Raw genomic sequence first — 20,000 nt, forward strand, 5'->3', positions numbered from 1 at the left:
GGGTTAAAAGGTCAACGGCATTGTCACCAACACATTAGCAAAAAGTGTTTATACTGTACAGCAAAATATGAAGAAACTTCTTGAAAATGTTCTGTGAGATATGAGGCTGTTAATGTAGCAATGGTAGCTTTGTAAAATGAATGCCCCAAATAAGGTTATTTTTAGCACAATACCCAGCTCATAGTGTGTATACACTACAATGCCAATATATCAAAGGTATTAGGTCTTTATTGTCTGGTATGTCATACAATGTGTAACACAGCATTATGACAATTACATTAAAGCTCTCCTTACAGGGGCCCAGAGTTAATTATCAGAAAATTTACTAGAAAAAGGCACTGACTCTCAATGGGGTGAAAAACAGTATTTTAATAGGCACTTTCTTTTGTATAGTGCATCTAAGAACCTGGACTTGCGGCAGTCTGTTCCACTCCACCACCAAGGAACATGCAAACTCCTGGTGAGCTGTGGGGCTAGAGTGGACCGGTGTGAAATGATAGTTTGAGCATGTTCATTACAGGTTCAGTTTTACAAACTCTTAAAATGGCAAGCATTATGAGAATCTGAGTTTGGTTTAAGATCTACAAGTCCAGGGACACCAAAATATATTGTGCTTAGCTGTCAGTGGCAATACAGTAACCACAATAACAACTAGTCTCCGATTGGAATGAAAAGATGAAACAATCTGACAATTGCATGCAGCCTAATTGCAACGTTATTTCAGCATATCACAGTAACAACACAGGACAGTGCTGCCCTCTTGGACTCTAACAGACAGGAAGGAAGCTTTGAATAAACTTTATGAACACATTGTGAACAAGTTGGTGAACAAACAGCAGGATCAGCATTAACACATGTAGACTACTTGCTATTTTACTAAAAACATTTTAATTTTTTTTATTTAGGTAATAACATTTTAGGACATAAAGGTAACTTAAATACTGAAACGTACACAAATACACAAATCTCCACTCAAATCATAATTTAAAAAAAATAATAAATAATTACCGGGACATTTAAAGACATTAGGTGGGCCTTACCAGACGTTACAGCCTTCTTTTTTCGGGTTCTATTGCTTAATTAGAAAATGGATGACAGATTTTCATTAACCGGATTGGTAAATATGAGGTCCCTAATCTCTGGTAAAGAACCTTGAATGTTCAAACTATGTTTAATCTCTGTTCCAAATCAATCTGCCGAAAAGTATTTAAATACAGTACAGTGCACTCCGTTTATAAGAATCACATCTGTCCTGGGTGATTTGATTCTTATAAGCAGTTGATTGTTAAAAGCGGACCGATAGGATTACTGTGGTGCAGAATCAGTATGTTAGCATGAGAATGGTAAGACCCTGTTCCCTGCAGTGTAACGGGTTAACCACTAGATGTCACGAGTTCCCGTATATGCACACCCACAAAAAATCCACAGCTGCTTTTCCTTAACGAATTAAGGATAATGATCAATTGGTTAACTGTCTGCTTGTTAAAGTTAATGGCACCTCAATAAATAGGGCTTAGCTGACAGCTTTGTGATGGGGTATAGATAAGTAAGGAAGCAGAAGAAAGAAAGAAAAAGTAAAGAAATGAAACGAAACCAAAATGTGAGTAAGAGATCTAGTGTTTGTTCTACACAAAGTATTGTTTACTTAGTGCTCCATCTGAGAGCTAGGTTTATTTTGTGTGTTTTATTAGCGGTTGTTTTGCCACCGCAGTGTAAAAAATACAACCAACACCAGTTTAAAACTGTAAATTAAGACTCCACCCTGATAATTTACACTGTCCTCGGCAACTCTGTCACATTACAATTAGCAAAAGCATGCCATCTGCAGTTTAAACACAGTATATATATGTCAATGGTGCTCAATCACCGAGGATAATACATCAAAACAAGTCCTCGTGGGTAAACAGCTTGTTATACGATCACTATTATATTTACCCAAGGTTGGAGAATCCTATTTTACTACAGTATACTTGAGAAGCGATCGTCTCGTGAGGGTGCCTAGTTTAACTGCCATGCTGTGTTATGTGTAATGGCCTTTGAATTAAAATGACATTAATGTACAGTATTTTACTGTCAGGACTACAACTGCATTTAAGCATCTGGTTTATTTTCTGTGGCGATGCAAATCTCACAGTTTTTCATTAAGCAGAGCTGGAAAGCTCCACAATCTCCCTCCGTGCCACGCTGCAATCCCACTCCCTCTACATGCATATCACACAATGACACTGCTGTACTCGGTATGTAATCAATGAGTGTGTATTCACTTTACTGAAACACATTTTCACTAACAGAGAACACACAAAAAAAAACATACCTGCACGTGCCTAATCACGCGAGATGTGATCAAATTCAAATTCAAAAACAGCTTTATTGCACTTGATGAAGTACCGTATTACATGTAGTCTGTTTGCCCTGAAATTATTCTTGTAAGCGGATTGCTTGATTCTTACAAGCGGAGTATTTTACATTGGATAGTATAGGAATTATTTTGTCCCAGTGGTTTTGATCACTATATGCAGTTGATTCTTATATCAGTGATTCTTATAAACGAAGTGCACTGTATTAATTTATGTATTTTACCTTTTTTCGGCTTGACGAAAATCTCCATTCCTGTACACAACCCCTGAAGGTTGTCTGTCAATGTAGACTAAGTCTACTTCCTTGCTGTCCTATACGTTCAATCTATCTATTTAAATTTAGTATAGCAAAGAAAACATATTAAAAAAATATATATATATATTTTTTTACTGGTACCACTATTTTTTACAGGAGACTACTCACATGACTCACCCACAATCATCCACATACACAGGAGAGAAGTTTTGTGTCGTGTGGGAAAGTGGTAGTAAACATACTGCAGCGCACTTTTACACAGTTATCAAATTACATTTTTGCTCAGCAAGTCAAAAAGGTATGTGGGCAATAGTAGACTCAACAGGTAGCAATACATTGTAAAATAATGTTTCGTGTTCGCAAGCCTCTTCATTTTACCGCGAAAGTTAAGCTTATCTAGTTTATAAACACATTTTGTTTGTTAAAAAATACGCTTTGGTTAGATGCACATAATCACGGATTTATGTTAAAACCAAATCAGTTGTTGCATATAATGTTAACCCTTTGCGGTCCATTGTCGGACTGGGTCCGACATTGCAATTATTCCTCACAGGTCCTTTGTCGGACTGGGTCCGACATCATTATCGCAATGCAATAAACGGGTGTCTAGTCGTTTTTTCTCCGGAAAAAAACATTCAATGGCCGAGTGGGAGCGACAGGAGCCGAGACAAGTCGAAAAAAAAAAAAAAGGCGTATCTCATGAATAGTCATACATGGTATCTGGTACCAGATAACGGGGGTGGTCGTAAGTAAACAAGTTGGCTGACTGAATCAGCGCACAGAAAACACGGACATTTGCAGAGCTTTTTTGAGATGTTATAGTAATATAATAATGACTTGGATCGCATTATTGAGGAGTTTGGTGATAAAACGAGTGATCCGGAGATGATCGATCGGTATGTACGACTATTATTATTATTATTATTTATTTCTTACATAGGTGAACGCTATAGCAAACGAAAGGGTGGGGCGGGGCTGGAGATGCCTAGTGAGTGCTTTGTTGATATGCAGGGCCATTTAAACCTGTTTGACTGTGGAAAAAAATACTTTTAAACAGTGAGTCTAAAATTAACTGCGCGTGTGAAAATTAATTAGACCTGACGTGCCTGACGCGCGATTAATAAATGGACCGCAAAGGGTTAATCTAATCCAGGGGTGTCAAACTCAGTTCTTGGAGGGCCGCAATGTCTTCTGGCTTTCGTTCCACCCGAGCTCTCAATTACTTAATTGGTCTAATTATTTGATTAACTGGACACATTTAACACTTCTCTTCAGGCCTCAACATGTTTCTTAGGTAGTGTACCTTGAATCAAGTGCTTTTTTAAAACCATCAACTGTAAAAGACCTTGAAAAATATTAAATATGTCAAATTCAACAAATAATCAGATCAATTAAGTTGATTGAGAGTTTAAGTTGGAATGAAAACCAGGAGACCCAGAGGCCCTCGAGGACTGGAGTGTGACACCCCTGATCTAATCCATTAATAATATTCAGTGTAGCTGAGTTAATATGTGGAACGTTTGGGCTACTCAGGTCTGCCGTCTTAGGCTTTTTAATATAGCAATTGAAGTGAGATTTTTTTATACCAATTTTCAAAATGATTTTCACCCCTAAAGTAGTTTAATTTTTTTGGATTGAGGTATTATTTAGGCTTTTGGAAATACCCACAACGCAACATCGTCCACCGTTGGGGTACTTAAGCCGGAAGGCTACCACACCACATACAGAGTTATGAGCAAACTGCATTACTCATGGAATAATGAGGAAAACATCTGTATTCATTAGCAACAAAAACTAGAACTGTATAAAGTCAACCATAATTTATTTAAATTTTAAATGTATACATCATCTAATAGCAATAGAACCCTCATAAGAGGATTTTACCCTTTGGCAAGAACCTTCGGCTCGGGCATTTAATGGCACGAGGTGCGCCTTACCAGACAGCAAAGCCCTCTTCTTGGGTTCTATTGCTTAAATCAAAAAGCCATCAGTAAACAACATCATAGAAGGAATCAGGTTATGGAATGTTTTCTTAAAAATCAAATACTATCCTTTTTTGTGAAATTATATATTAAAAAGAAGACTGCTTATAATTCATTAATATCTGCAAGGTAGTTAACAATGTGGTCTCACAATTTGCGCAAAATATCAACCAGTGAAACAAGAAAACTGTATGTAATAAAAACGGTACTGTATGCATTAAATTGTAGTAAAAGTAAAAACAGTGGAAATATTGATCTCAATTAATTTTTGCATGGCCTGAGATTGGTTCGGGGAAGAAAAAGAAAGTTTCTCCAACCTTGGTGAGGTAGTCGTGTATGTTCAATGTTGCTAACTTTGTAAGATGTCCATTGAGCCCTAGAGCCATCAGGAAGCCGGCATACTCATTAGCAAGTTCTGCATTCTTGGGCTTGTTGTAAGCTATCCATGCAGAGTCAATCTGGGAAGCGGGAGCAATCTTCAATCCTGCAGCCACACCATTGTGGAAGCTGGACCAGCTGGCCATGTTTGGTGGAACATCAATGTTTCCACTGTTTAAATCTACTGTTGTGTTTCTGGGAGGGGCCCGTCCTAAAATCAAAACAACAAAGTACATTATTTATTTATCACTTTCAAGCAGTTATCCCTGATGAAACAACCTGTATTGGCTCAAAATTGTTGATTAGGAAGTTAAGTAAATCAAGCATGAATCCAAGGCCAAGAAGTTTTATCACATGGTATGTCACTAGAAGAAAGAGTGCAGCACTTCTGATTTGCCACAGAATTAACCATTTCAAGAAACGTCAAAATTCCTTTTTAAATTGAATGATAGTCCCTTTAACACTAGAGGCCCCGCGGCAGTCATTTTGGCAGTTTTTGGTTTTAAAATGTAATTTTCTCCAGTCGTGTAACACATATGGGGCTCTGCGTTCGTGTACCTTTCTGCCCGTATGTATTAAATATTCTCACAAAGCATGAAATGCGGGAGTGCAGAAATAAAGGAGATATATTACATTATACCTAAAACCCCAGAAGCAGTCACATTGACGGCCACACAGAAAACAACTGTATTTTGACTATACAGAACGGTATTCTACTTTATTATTTTTATTTACCAGTCCGCAATGTGTTTAGCTGTAATCCGATTAGTCTGTACGCTCTGCCAGAGTGAATGACTGACAGTCTATTGTTTTCAATCAGCCTTTTGAAGGCTGGTGCCTGCTTGCCAGCTGCGCTGCTTTGGTCAGTCAATTGGCATCGGGACTAGTGAAAATAAATACCAGAGACCATGGAGTTTTACAACGCAACAAAATATGCAGTTGATGTTTTGGATCAGATGGCACAGAAGTATTCCCTGAAAGCTGCATCCCGACGGTGGTCTGTTCAGGTGTTTTACAATGTATTGGACCTAGCAGCCATCAACTCCTGGGTACTTTACAAAGAATGCATGGAAAAGAATTTACCAAGGAGGGAATATATTTTACAGTTAGCACAGCAACTTCACAAGAAGCATTTGGAACAGAGGGAGACTGCCAAGCGTGTACCCACAGCTGAAGCTGGCAACCCCGCTGAGAGCCGTAAGAGACGCCAATTCCAGGTTGGCAAGTGCAATAAAAATAAAACTTTGGACAGCTGTGCCCTGTGCAGAAAGGCGCCACGGAGATGCTCATTATCTGATTGTGAACAGCCTTAGACTCAAGGTAAAGGAATACCCTTTTATCGAAGAAAAGAAAAATAAATTAACTTTTTTTATATAACTTCTTGTGCTGTGCGCTTCTGTAAAATGTTTTTTTCTAAATTTATTTATCTATGTTGTTCAGTTGCTTTTGCTCATCTGATAATAAACCGATTGCTGTTGAAAAGTTAAAAATGTATTGCTATCGTTTCAGTTTTATAAATATGTATGTTGTAAACCGATGTCTGTTTATTTACATTTTCTTGTTTCGATTTGTAAAATAAATGTTCACACATTATATATATATATATATATATATCTATATATATATATATATATATATATATATATATATATATATATATATATATATATATATATGCGCTTCGGTTGTTCAGATGTTTATGTGACGTACGCAATAAAAAAAAAAAGACGAATTACATCCGACTGTTTCTCCGTTCGTTATACTATTTACAGTGTTTTGAATACAGCCGTCAGAAAGACTGCTCCAGGGCTTCTAGGTATGGACTATATCTCAGGTCCTTCTAGTGTTAAGGAATTTAAACAAAAGGCTGATAAATAGTTTGTTTTTTAAATGCTGTTTTCCATGTTATGCAATGGTTTCTGGTTAGTCGCACTGACTTGCTGCAGGGCTGACGCCTGGAAAAACCATCTGGAAATGCTAAGACTCATTTATCAAATAATCATCATTATAGGAGACATACAAATCCTGTCTTGATTTGTTTTTACATATTAGGAGTGTGTATCTGGAAAGAAGCAATGTAATCAAATACTGTAACAAGCACTAGTCAAATATTGAGACAGTTACAAGGCTTTGCGCTTTGACCTAGTTTGTGTGTACTGCCCTGAAAACAATATACAAATAACATAAACCACCCTTGATGAATGACTCATTTGTAGAAGATGAAAAGCATACATACCAGTCAGATTAAGTTTGGGAACTGGCAGTGGTTCTGTTGGCACAGGATGATAGGAGAACAATGTAAACATCCCTCTTCCTACGGGAAGAGACATGGTGCGCTGGCATAGCTGTAACAATCTACAAAATGAAGAATTGATTAAATCATGATGTAGCATCACTCCGTGACTATCAGAATTAGTTCATGTTTGATTTTATCTTTTCAAACAAATACAAGTGTTCTCCTTGGGAGTGGTCTGATTGTATGTTAATAAAAACGGCTATAATACGTGTCGGGAATTCGATAGCAGTGCGTAATATCCGAGGAGCACGTAACAGCAGAATATTTATTAAAGGATGTGTTTTGATAGTAAATCACTTGTTTGGGTCCTGGTCCCATTGGCTTAGGTAAGTTATATACAAGTATATGTTATATTCCAGGTACTTTATATGCAAGTTTCACTATATAGGCATACATCTATAATACATAATATAATACATCTGTATTATAATGATTATGTGAATGTGTTTGCTGACTGATTAGGAAGTAGGGGGCGACGTTATTTTTTTATATATAAGCACATTTTTATATGTATTTTAATTAGTTTGTATTGTTATGCAACCCGTTCACATTTTCATTGTAGTTGTTTACTATTTTACCATGTAGTGAAGTTGGTTATGTTGAGTATAATAACTATACAGCTATAGCCAAAAGTTTTGCATCGGGGCTCCGGAGTGGCGCATCTGGTTAAAGGCACTCCGCCCGGAGTGCAGGACGCTCCCTATAGCTTGGAGATCGCCAGTTCGAATCCAAGCTATGGCACTGCCGAACGTGGACGGAAGTTCCCAGGGGGCAGAACACAATTGGCCAAGTTATCCTTCAGATTCCTCCATGGGACTTGTCGGAGAAAATTACTGTGGCCCAGTCATCTTTGTATGTGTGACAAAAGTTCATGCGATCTCTGGTGTTCTTCTTGCTCAGGGGCTTCTTAGCAGGCCGTCCTAACACCACAACATTCTCCAAGAGGCGCCTTCTCACGGTGAGCGCAGACACCTTCACTCCAACTTATTTCCATTGCCGCAGTAAGTGGACAATACTTGCTGTCCTATCTCTCAAACTTAAAGGACATAGGATCCTGGCGAGCAGTGCTGACTTTTGGGCATCCAGACCAGGGGGCAGCTTTACGGCTTCCAGCCTTCTTATATTTCTGGATGATCCCAGACACTGTGCTTTGGCTGGCATAGCCTCTGTTGGCTATCTGACGACTGCTAAAACCTTCCTTATAAAGTGCAATGATGGCTCAGGGTGTTGCCGAGGAGGTATAGCTGTTCGGCATGGCTTCTTCTGAAGTTACAAAAGCCATGTAAAATCATGCTAATATAGCTCAAATCTAATCATTACCAGTTTTAATTCTCACATTTTGATTATTTCTAATTGAGTAACATGAGTCAAGATATGACGTCTTTTCAGAAATCGTGTTTTATGTTAGATGTAAGTTTTAGTTTACCCCAGGGTACCTAAGCTAACAATTTATATAAAGATGTTCTATTGTTAAAAAATACCTATAATATAATATTTTAAAAAAAATGTTCCCTGTGGCAAGGATCTGGAAATAAAAAAACAATTTGTTTTCCCTCTACTGTCTCAAGTTATTTATTTATTTTTTTAGCACCTGTGTTCATTCACCAACTACTACTGAAAAGCTCCCCCAACACAACATGTGTTGTGTTGGGGCAGCAGTGTGGAGTAGTGGTTAGGGCTCTGGACTCTTGACCAGAGGGTTGTGGGTTCAATCCCCAGTGGGGGACACTGCTGTTGTACCCTTGAGCAAGGTACTTTACCTAGATTGCTCCAGTAAAAACCCAACTGTATAAATGGGTAATTGTATGTAAAAATAATGTGATATCTGTATAATGTGAAATAATGTATGTGATATCTTGTAACAATTGTAAGTCGCCCTGGATAAGGATAAGGGCGTCTGCTAAGAAATAAATAATAATAATAACAACAACATGCACACTGTGCAACTTAAATCCCTTACTTGTTCTCTTTCTCTTCTATGTACTCATGGTCATTGAATTCAGGCAAATGGACCACATTCACCCGCACAGAGAGTGCGCTCTGAAGCAGCCGCCTCACTTCCTGTACACGCAAGTCTTTGCTCCAAATCAGTGACATCACTTCCTGATTCATATCATTCATCCCATCATCTTCCTCTTCTGCTTCGTTTGCTGGCGGCATATCTGAGGTTATCATCTGGCCAATAGTCTAAAACAGTGACATATATTTATAATATACAATATACCTTGATATTGATGTGATACAGCCATCTGAAATGTGTTTTTATCCAATGGGAATGACATTAAATTAAAATACCTATACTGTTTATTATTCTTATTTAACTACTTTACATATCATAAAACATATACTGTAGCATACAGAGTAGGGGTGGGTATTGGGATTGAGGATCTGTATTGCAATATATTACGATACATATTAGAATTCAACACTGAATGATGTTGATGTTGATTTTTTGCTACCAAAATCTACATATATAAACTGTGCTTTTGTATTTTTTATGGAATTTAAAAGTATTAGAATGTAATATGACAAATTACTCTCATATGAAATGCCCAGTAACTAAATTTTGTTGGATCCTCTGAAGTACATGGATGTGCTCCCAATTTGAAAAATCTAAAAACAGTGCTGTTTTGAAAGCTATTTAAAATTCTCTAAAAACATTCATTTTAAATGTATTTTTTTATTTTTATTATCAATAATATCTTTATTTTCATTTTATAGTAAACATTTTTTTCAAAAGTGCATCCTATGACTGTGGCCATAAACACGGGTTTAAAGCTGCTTTATATATCTGTCAGTGCAGAGACCCGGGGTTTGGAATAAACGACTGACCATGCTTTTAAGATTTTATATACTGTATATATATATATATACAACTTTCAGTACCAGAACCTTTTTTTTTTTTTTTGTTGTTTTTTTTTAAATCTGATGAGATCAAATGCGGCAGGTCCAGGGTAAAAAGAAGATATTCAGAATATAGTGTAAAATTACATTGTCCAGAACTGCCGGCAGATAGTCTTTAGAAATAAATGTCAAAACAATTAAAATTGCACTGATACAGTTCCTAAATTGGTGACAAATAAAAAATAACTGAGCTGGTTGTGTGATTCGTAATTTTATTGGATGCAGAGCCCCAGAAAAAAGAAGACGGGGGGGGGGGGGGGGATGACGTGATATGCTAATACTATACAGGGCATTGTGGTGATTGAAGTTCTGCGCTGCCTCATAAAATGGAAAAGAACAGAAAAAAACCAGTACCAGTATTGTTGTTCAAATACCGGTTATTGTATTGCCTGATGAATATGTTTTAGGCACTGGTATTAAGACCTGCAACAGTTGAAACATTAAGATAGACCCCTATGTTTGAGTTATACCTAGATAAGACTGAATCATGTGCTCTACTCTAGTGGTGAATATGTTTAATATCAAACCAACACCACTTCCAACAGTATTTGTTTAATTTATCACTATGTGAATCAAATATAAGTGTCCTTGTTATAATTTCAGCCATTCCTTCACTTTTCTCATAAGGGAAAACAAGGCATGTACAAATTGTAAAAAATAAAATTTTAATCTCGTCTAAATTGCAACTTACAGCTTTTCCTTTCGCCAGGGTAACTTCATGAGCTTGTTTGGTAAGATCCTGCCGTCCAATCAGCAAGCATACAGCTTCAGACCAATCAGAAGAAGGCTGTTTGCGGCACTGATAGATTGCATCCCTGATTGGGAGGGCTGCTCCAAAAGGAACAGACTCCAAGTCCTTTAGAGTAAAACCTAAAAAAATGGTGGTTTATTTTGTGTCAATATGGCCTTTTTTGACCTACAGATGGTTTAAAAAAATTAATTGATAGTTGCCCTTTTAAAAAAAAAAATAATCATGTGTATGTGCAGCTTAACTAGAAAACCTGGCATTAACAGAGTTTTCCAGAAAGTTCCTTTTTTCACCTTAGACATGGGCTAACCAAAATTTCCTAAGTTTTAAAATAACTTTTTATGCTTCAAAATTATTTTTAGATTATTAATATATTACTTTTACGACACAGCCTTTTTTTCTTTTTCTTCATTTGTTTGTTGTCATTAAGCGCCAATGGTTACATTATGAAGTCATCTTACCTGTATTTGTTAGCCAGATGACAAGCTTTTCTGCAATACTGGAATTTAACACACAGGGCTTTATCATACTCATCCTAGATAAATCAAAAAAAGCAGAGTATCAATTAATGTGGACTACACAAATAATATACATTTTAGAAACTCTGGAAAAAATGTTGGCAATCACCTTTTACTGTCTTGTTCATTCACCTGTTTCTTTTGTCCTGTTAAAAAAATGAATTCACAACTTTATTAAAAAAAAAAAAAAACATGATGTAATAGACGGCTCATTTTGCTGCATATATCATCTAGAGTATAATGCATTTATGTGACTTTAGTTGTGTAATCTATTGGTTATTTATACACAACTGACACCAATAGCACAAAAAATGTACAAATAATGTTAATATATATGCACATAATATTGTTTTATCACAATGTTTAAGATGATCTACATATGGATAGGGATATGGAAGTGAGGGAATGCTCTGGGATCAATGTGTCACAGTACAGTTCAACTGACTCAACACACATTCTCTTTGTTAGGTCAACAGAGCTAACCTTTAATTTCCAGTAAGTTCATAAAATCAGGGGAGGAATTAGTTACTTTATTTGTACATGAATACAATTCAGTTTGTCACAAATTAAATGTGGCAAGTCACATTAGATTCTAGACTACCAAAGTTGATATGTCACTTCCCTGGATAGTATGCAAGTAAAAAACTTTGATGAATTACTTGTACTCTACTCTTTTGGGGATGTCAGCTATTTTTCTTTTTTTTTTTTTTTGCCTGAGGAATTTGCCTACCTGCTGAGATTTTAACCAGATATTTTGAAACATCACTGGAAACAGCATTGTCATCACCAAGAATATACAAAGCAAAGCTCTGCAATACAAATCAGTAACATGAATAGGTTTACAACCCACAAAGCACAATTAAAACATACACAGCTGCAAACCTAACAAGACAAATGTTGTCAATAGGATCCCAACATCTTGTTAAACATCATCATTGGACAGCGTAGAGTCTGTTTGTAATTGGTAACATCATCACTGTGTCCATTCAGCATTAGCCATTAGTCTGCTAACCCTTAATGAAAGCTAAATGTAATGTCCACCATACATGTGTATACGTCATCACCCAATTACCTTGGTCCTGAAATTTGAGGTCAGTCATTGCCTCATTTAATTTGGATGAAACAACTTACTGCTGGGTTCACTCATCTGCAACATTTACCTCAGTATGAATTAGTCAGAACATAACCCAAAATGTCCTTTCATTTAGCAGATTGTTCCCTCTAGCAGTGACTGAAATAAATCACATCAGTCACTTAATTTGACTGACAAGTCTCCAACTTCCACAAATTACAACAAATGCATTTTTAAAACTAAAATAGAAACGGGAGGTTTTGGAGGAGTAATGATTGCCCACAATCACAGCCCCACACAAATATAACCACACAAATATGAATAAGTAGCTTCAAATGATATAACTGAGTACATGATAAATATTAAAATGTTTAGATATTATATTTTAGAATTAACCAATAGCTAAAGTAAAATTAACCAATAAAGTACACCACATCAGTAAAATGAGACACCACGCGGTACCCCAGGGTAGTGTTGTACCTCGGTCTCTCATTTTCTTTTAGCAGCATGACTTGCATTAAGGCTATTATCTTCACTGTGCCATAAGCATAACTTTTATTGACATTTAAAATAACTTTACTATGATCGTATTATAATGCTGCCTAATACAACTACAGTAATACAATGTTTTATCATCTTTTTGTAGCTCTACTGAATATAATAGTTGGTTTATTTTAATTTAGTCTGAACGGATTACTGTATTTTGATAATGATTTGGGAGAAAACTGTCAGCAACACAGAATACACATTTCAATGTTCAATGCAGAGAATAGCGACAGCACCGGGATAGCCTAGTTATTCTCATAGAGGTTTTGTTTATTTGTTTATTTAGCAGATGCCTTTATCCAAGGCGACTACGGTGTGTGAACTATGCATCAGCTGCAGAGTCACTTACAATTACGTCTCACCCGAAAGACGGAGCACAAGGAGGTTAAGTGACTTGCTCAGGGTCACACAGTCAGTGGCCGAGGTGGGATTTGAACCGGGGACCTCCTGGTTACAAGCCCTTTTCTTTAACCACTGGACCACACAAGATTTCTAGCCACATTATTTGAAAGGTTGATGTAGCGATCTTACTATAACATTTTTTGGAGTGGAGAAATCATTTTTTGTCAGTCCCTAGATTGTTAAGTTCATTTCTTTTGTGGAATGCTTGAAGAGATTAGACTCATCATTTTAAAACAGTTAATATATACATACCAAAACTACTAGTTTAGTTCTTTCACATATGCCAGGTAAATATGGGAAAGGCAGTACTCCCCCTCCTTTTAGACAACAACTCAACCACTGGAAGACACAGGGAGGCTCTACAGTGAAGAAGGACGGCTGGTTCATATGCCCAATTTGAGCTTTGGAGAGGAAGAAAAACACACTAATTTAATACATGCAGTGGGATTTACTGCCTCTATCTTTACACATACACATTTTTAATACACTTTAAACAGTGTTTCAGTTTTTTGTGTGCCTCTGCACTCCATGACCTCTATTTCAATTCCCATTACAACCAATCCTTCCTTCCCTAAAATGAGGGACTGCTTCAGCACTAACATACTGCATCATGTCCTAGTCAGAATGTAATGGAGCTGTTGCTTTCTCCTGGTTCATCGACATGTCCTGTCTTAGCTAACTACTTGCAGGGATGTAGCTAAAATCCAGGAGCAGAGAATGCAGTCATTTTTAGAACATTTTCATACGGAAAAATGCAAAAAAATATCCTTTTTTGTTTAAATGCTCCCTGCTGTTCTTTGCTTGCTTCATGAAATCTACATCCGTTCTTACTCACCCCCACACCGTGTACCAGAGACAAGCAACAAACAACTGTCCAATAAAAGATATTGGACTTAAAAGCATCTTTTATAGAGAGAGAGAGAGAGAGCGAGAGAGCGAGAGAGAGAGAGAGAGAGAGAGAGAGGTTCTAGACTATGGAAAACGGTCCCAATTCTACACAAAACTAACAATTTTAAATATCATTCATTTAGACCTACCTTGGTCAATGATGCAAGATTGTTTACTGGTTTTAAAAATAGAGGGGTAATCCCGCCAGTAAAAATCAATATATTCTTCAAACTGTAGATCCCTATAAAACAAACGTTTGTTTTTTTTGTTACTGTTTTTTTTTTTTTCAAACACACAGGCTGGCAAAGGAATAGTGCATGTTTTTTTTTTTGTTTGTTTCTTTCAGAAAGTATGCAAAATAACATTTCATATTGATATACAAATAAAAAAATATATAAATATTCACTTTACCTTGCCATTTGCAGTAAAAGAATTACAAGGGAGCGAGTGCCATCTCTCATTAAGTTGTCCAGTTTAAGTTCTTCATAGACTAAGTGTAGAACATAGAACACAGCAGGAATGTGGCAGAAAAGAGGTGCTGAATGGTCAAGGCTGAGCTGGGATGAAAGTTCTTCATTTGGGGGCAATGGCTCAACAGAATCTAAATTCAAAGCACTAGCCAAAAGATGAGAGTCTACCTGCCGGTTGTATTCAGAACCCAATAGGTACTCCCAGTCCTTTAAGAGGGAAAAAAATAAAAATATCAAAATTACTAACCCCTCAGAACATCCCTAGCCAGAATGATAAATTCAATTCACCTGCTGAATTTTGTGAAACTGAATATGAAACAGAAAACTTAAGCACTACTAAATTATAATGAGAAATACTTCGATTTGGGAATGAAGAGATACTCGGATTTCATTCAAAATGTATTTCAGAAACCAACATATCTGTGTAACCAAAATTTAGGACTCATTTGCTTGAATAACCTAAGAGTTTTTTTTTTTTTTTTTATGTTCGCAATAAAGGACATGTGTACATTACTTGAAAACAAAAGTATCTGTCCCTTTACTATATGTCAACTGACAGTGCCAGGTTATGGGCTATGCAGTAAGAATAAAATGTGAGCAATGTCATGTTCTTTCTTATTACAAAGCCTGATTAAGTGCAAGGGTCAGAAATACATACTGCCTATGATGGTCATATACTTTTTTTTATTGATATGGAGTCCATACCAAGGTATATAGTTATACTGTGACAGGCCTAAAAATGCCTATATTTCCCCTTTCCTTGGTTGGTGCAGGCCACTCAACTCCGTAAGTCCAGGTATAGCAGAAGCAGGTGGAGCCTTCAAAGTTGAATTTTAGAAAAAGGGATTCAAATGGTGCATTGATGCATTTTTGCACGGCTTCGGCATGTGCTAAACTAGTAGTGATCTGCCTGTAGTGTCTGACAAATACTCCATCAGTGAAATGAAGGAGCTTTAACATCCATATATAAATCAATAGCTGAAACATTGTCTCCTTTGTATTTCATTTATCATCTTTTGATACTGAAGTTATTCATAAATACATTAGTATTCCTCAATTTAATTGCATGTTTATTATTACTCACTCTTTGCATACTATAATGGGTAGCGACATATGATGACATATTTATTTAGCTGCTGCCTTTACATAAATTGATGTTTTAATAGTAAATACAAGTAAAATACAATTTGATCTCCCTGCTCAATAGAGACATGATCTGCTTTTGTGTCTTGGTAACCCCCGCAACCAAAATAAATCAATACTGTACTGCTAATAGTAAAAAATAAGCAAATAGTAAAAGAAAAACCACTGTAGTTTAATATTGCAAATGTCTCATATGCAATAAAAAACTAATTGAGAACCCTGTCCGACATTATTGATAGGTTTCAAAGTTATATTTTCTCCCATAAGGACAAGGAGGTTAAGTGACTTGCTCAGGGTCACACAAAGTACTGTTCTTTTGAAGGTAAGTATTCTCTAGTAAGGCTGTTCAAAATACTTGCCATATCAGAAAGACTGGTTTATTATATACAAAAAAGGCTTCATTCTGAAGCAAATGTAAAGATTTTTTTTTTTTTTTGCTGAATAAAACAAATTTCAAAAGTATATATTTACAGTATAAACGTAGTTGCAGGAAGGACTAGTGTCTAATCTTATTCCTCTAAGAAATTGTGTCTTTGCCTTTGTGCTTGCTTCTAAATATGGTCCATTGAGTTAGAGGGCAAAGTTTGCCACAAATAAAATAACAAAGCAGTAACTGCTGCTACTGCAACCAAGTCATTTCCTGCTAGTTTTAAAATATTTATATTTTTTACTTTAAATATTGGGTCAAGTTTTGCACTTGCTTTGGGTCAGGTACATTATTTTATAGATTTAACAAGGGCTGACAGTGCGTAGAACGACGTGGAGTTAATATAAGCAACATATCTTAATTACCTTACGATTTCATGTACGTACCTATAAAGTAAGATGACACTGGCTGCGAATGAAGAACTGCAACTCTCTTGCAGTTTTTTTTTTTTTTTTTAATACACAAATAAGCTTACTTGACTTAAAACGTCAAATGATGAAAACAAACTCCTACTTGGTTTTACTGAATGAGTAGTACACAACAAATTTCAATATGAACGCTGAAATTAATTTAAATAAATAACACGTTTTTAATGGGAAAAAAACTAAAACAAACAATTACCTAGCATATACTTAATTAATCATTTTCTGTAGTCTCCACAAACTGCACAGCATCTCCTGCTGCAGTCACACCTCTGCTAACGTTTTTGTAAATAGTTTTATTATTTTATTTTTTTGCTTAAATTATCAATGTCAGACTTCTGGCAACTTCTGAATGACTTTCCAGGTTTTTTTGTACATTTCAAACTGTTTAAAGGCAAAACCATAACACAAAAAAAGAACAGGTGTGTATACACTGAGTAGTAGAGGGGCAAAATATAGTTTGCCTCCCCTGTTCCCGATGGGTTAGGCGCCTATGGTCTCAATCAAGTTACAGTTCAACAGGAGGAAAAAAACTAACCTCAAAAAGATCACAATTAAACATGTGCAAAAACATTTTAGTTTTCTACATTTTTTATTTTTTATTTTTTACACACACACCACCCCGATTTTTTGGCATTTCTACACAAAATCATAGGACTGGACCTGGGAGAGACCATGTTGATGTAATTCCGATGTAAAACTGACGGAAAACGTTTACCCATGTGTTATTGTTTGTTTTGTTTCTTTTTTCTTTTAAGAATGAAATCGGAATCTGCAAATACTAGAATATTGCCTTGCATAAACCTTTTAAAAACTGAGCAGTACCATGTTCATCAAAACGGCCTACAGTCCCCACTCATCATAAGGCTGTTTGATAAATACACTCATTTGTTCAGGATTGGATATGGTAGTGCAATATGAACCATCAATCTTTGACCTACTTGAAACTGACATGCAACAGGGATGTTTACTTTTTTATATGTCTGGGATGCCATTTTCCTAACAAATGAAGCCATATTTATATAGTTTACCACAGTGGCTAGTTACTCTCACTCTTCAATCTACACCTCTGTCTTTTACACTGAATTAAAAAGGCAGCCTTGGCTTTACAAATGTAGATTTGATTAAGTAGCTTTCTAAGGCCCTGTCCACACTATATAACCGATCTCGAGAACCACTCAAAAACATTTTAACTAATCCCTTAAAGCATCCACACTAAAGTACTATTTCATGTGTAGCGAATTAGGTATACAATTTATTTAAATATAAATTAGTCTCTAGGCGCCCCGTTTATGAACGTCCAAATGTTAATAACGGAGACATACCATAATAGCTCGGTGGGATCATGTAGAACTCGGATTACCTAAGACAATAACCGACATTCACACAGCGTGTCAAATATAAAACAATAGTTTATTTAAGAATAAAAAGGGTGCACAACTAATCTATTATTACAGAAAGAGAAAGGTATTGGTTAGAGATATGCGTCAATAGTGTACAGTTCATTGATTCCATAGTCAACCTATTACAACAACCATAACATCATTAGCGTACATGGTTAATATACCAATATTAAATTGAGTTGCACATTTCAACAAACAAAATACATTTCTTACACACTCTAAAACAGGACGTTATATTCTATTCCTAGAACAGTTTATCTACTAACTTGATAGCATTTACTACAGTTACTTTCGAGTCAAAGTATTTAATAGATATGTTGAATACTTATCGATTTCTATATAAAGAAGTCAATCTGTGTTGATGAACACTGCAGCTCTTTGGATCCGAAGTTCCAATGAAGATGGTACTTTGCTGTAGGCATTGCATTGCGTAGGCTCACAATAAACAAATAGTTATTTTCAAATGGAGGTCAGCTTGTTGATCTCCAAGTTCAGCTGATCAGACGTAACTCAGTTCAGATAACGCGTAGCAATTGAAGAGTTATGTAGTTTGTAGAAGTGTTCTTGTTGCAATTCTTCTGTATGGCTAGTACATGACCTTAGGTCCAGCTGCTGGCTATGCTTCCGTTTACTGTTTCTTAGGACAAAGAGCTACAGCTCTCTTCAAAGCTGATTTTAGCCACTCTTCAGAACATTGGTTCTTCCTTCCCTTCCGTGAATCTGAGCACTTATGCTCCCAAGATTCAGAAACTTTCTTCACAGCAGTTTAGCTTCCATTTCGTTCCTCCGAACTCCAAGCCACTTCTAGTGGGTGGAGCTCACTTCTTTCTCTTGCCTGGAGAGCTGTTACTTCTGTGGGGCACACTTCTAGTGTGGGGAGTTCATGGGAAGCTCTCTCATGGGGCAGACTCCAGCATGGGCAAACTCAAGCGTTTCTGAAAGTCGCATGGTTGGTTTTGTTGTCCTGACTTCCACCCTGTAATTGGTTAGTTTGGTTATTTTGGGCTGTGCCCGAGTCCACGTGGGGTGTTTCTCATTGGTTGTTCTCGTTCAGAGACAGCCCATTGTTCTCAATTGGTCCGTGGCTTCACCCCCTGTTGGCTGTCTTTACAAGGGGTACTGCTCTTTGTCTGAGGTGTCAAAGCATACTCAAAACTGTCTGGCGTGCCTTCTGCAAGATATTGCTGGCGCCTAAATGATTCATTCAATGATAGGAAAAGATAAAACACTTGTCCAGCAGTTAGTTTACGACTCTTTCTAAAAGCATTCTTTGTCAGTGGAGGAGTTTGTGAGCAGAAACCGAGTAGATGCAGAGAATGGCTTAATTTCATACACGGAATGATATTATGAACTACTCTGACGCTACATATGTTTAGTCAGGCTTAATGCGTACAAACACTAATAAAATAGTTTGGGTACAGTTCCTAGCAGCGCAATGGACTGTGGAACTTCATACGATAGTATCCCACCTAGTGTTCTGCGATACCTAATTTAGGGAGCCTCGATACAATACACATGCACAGTATCATGATATTCAACACTATCACGATACTTTGGATCTTATGTCCATTACATGTTAAATGGCTGCAAAATGGCTTTTTTTTCAAGTGCAATGTGCATAAGAGGCTAATACACAGATAATAATGCTACAGCATGGTGGAATGCTTGCTGTTTAAATATTTCCAGTTCCAGTGTATTCAAAAGGTCATTGCCACCTACTATAAAATTCAAATACAACTGGTAAGAAAGCGCAACGCTTAATATAAAATACACCATTCTCTATTTATT

The 20,000-nt window shown here is 36.5% G+C and overlaps 1 protein-coding gene across 3 annotated transcripts in view; it reads right to left on the bottom strand.

The window, feature by feature from the left end:
- Positions 1-20,000, bottom strand: part of anapc1 (anaphase promoting complex subunit 1) — a 121,623-nt gene that overhangs the window by 61,799 nt on the left and 39,824 nt on the right. For all 3 annotated transcript variants that reach the window (XM_059025380.1, XM_034019160.3, XM_034019159.3), the window contains exons 19-28: positions 14,759-15,024; positions 14,497-14,588; positions 13,712-13,860; positions 12,170-12,248; positions 11,549-11,585; positions 11,383-11,456; positions 10,865-11,043; positions 9,230-9,456; positions 7,210-7,328; positions 4,913-5,184 (exon numbers count right to left, since the gene is read on the bottom strand). In XM_059025380.1, the coding sequence (XP_058881363.1) occupies positions 4,913-5,184; positions 7,210-7,328; positions 9,230-9,456; positions 10,865-11,043; positions 11,383-11,456; positions 11,549-11,585; positions 12,170-12,248; positions 13,712-13,860; positions 14,497-14,588; positions 14,759-15,024 (1,494 nt within the window). The remainder of the gene's footprint in view (positions 1-4,912; positions 5,185-7,209; positions 7,329-9,229; positions 9,457-10,864; positions 11,044-11,382; positions 11,457-11,548; positions 11,586-12,169; positions 12,249-13,711; positions 13,861-14,496; positions 14,589-14,758; positions 15,025-20,000) is intronic.

Source organism: Acipenser ruthenus, chromosome 6 (genome assembly GCF_902713425.1).
Source record: "Acipenser ruthenus chromosome 6, fAciRut3.2 maternal haplotype, whole genome shotgun sequence".
NCBI lineage: Eukaryota > Metazoa > Chordata > Actinopteri > Acipenseriformes > Acipenseridae > Acipenser > Acipenser ruthenus.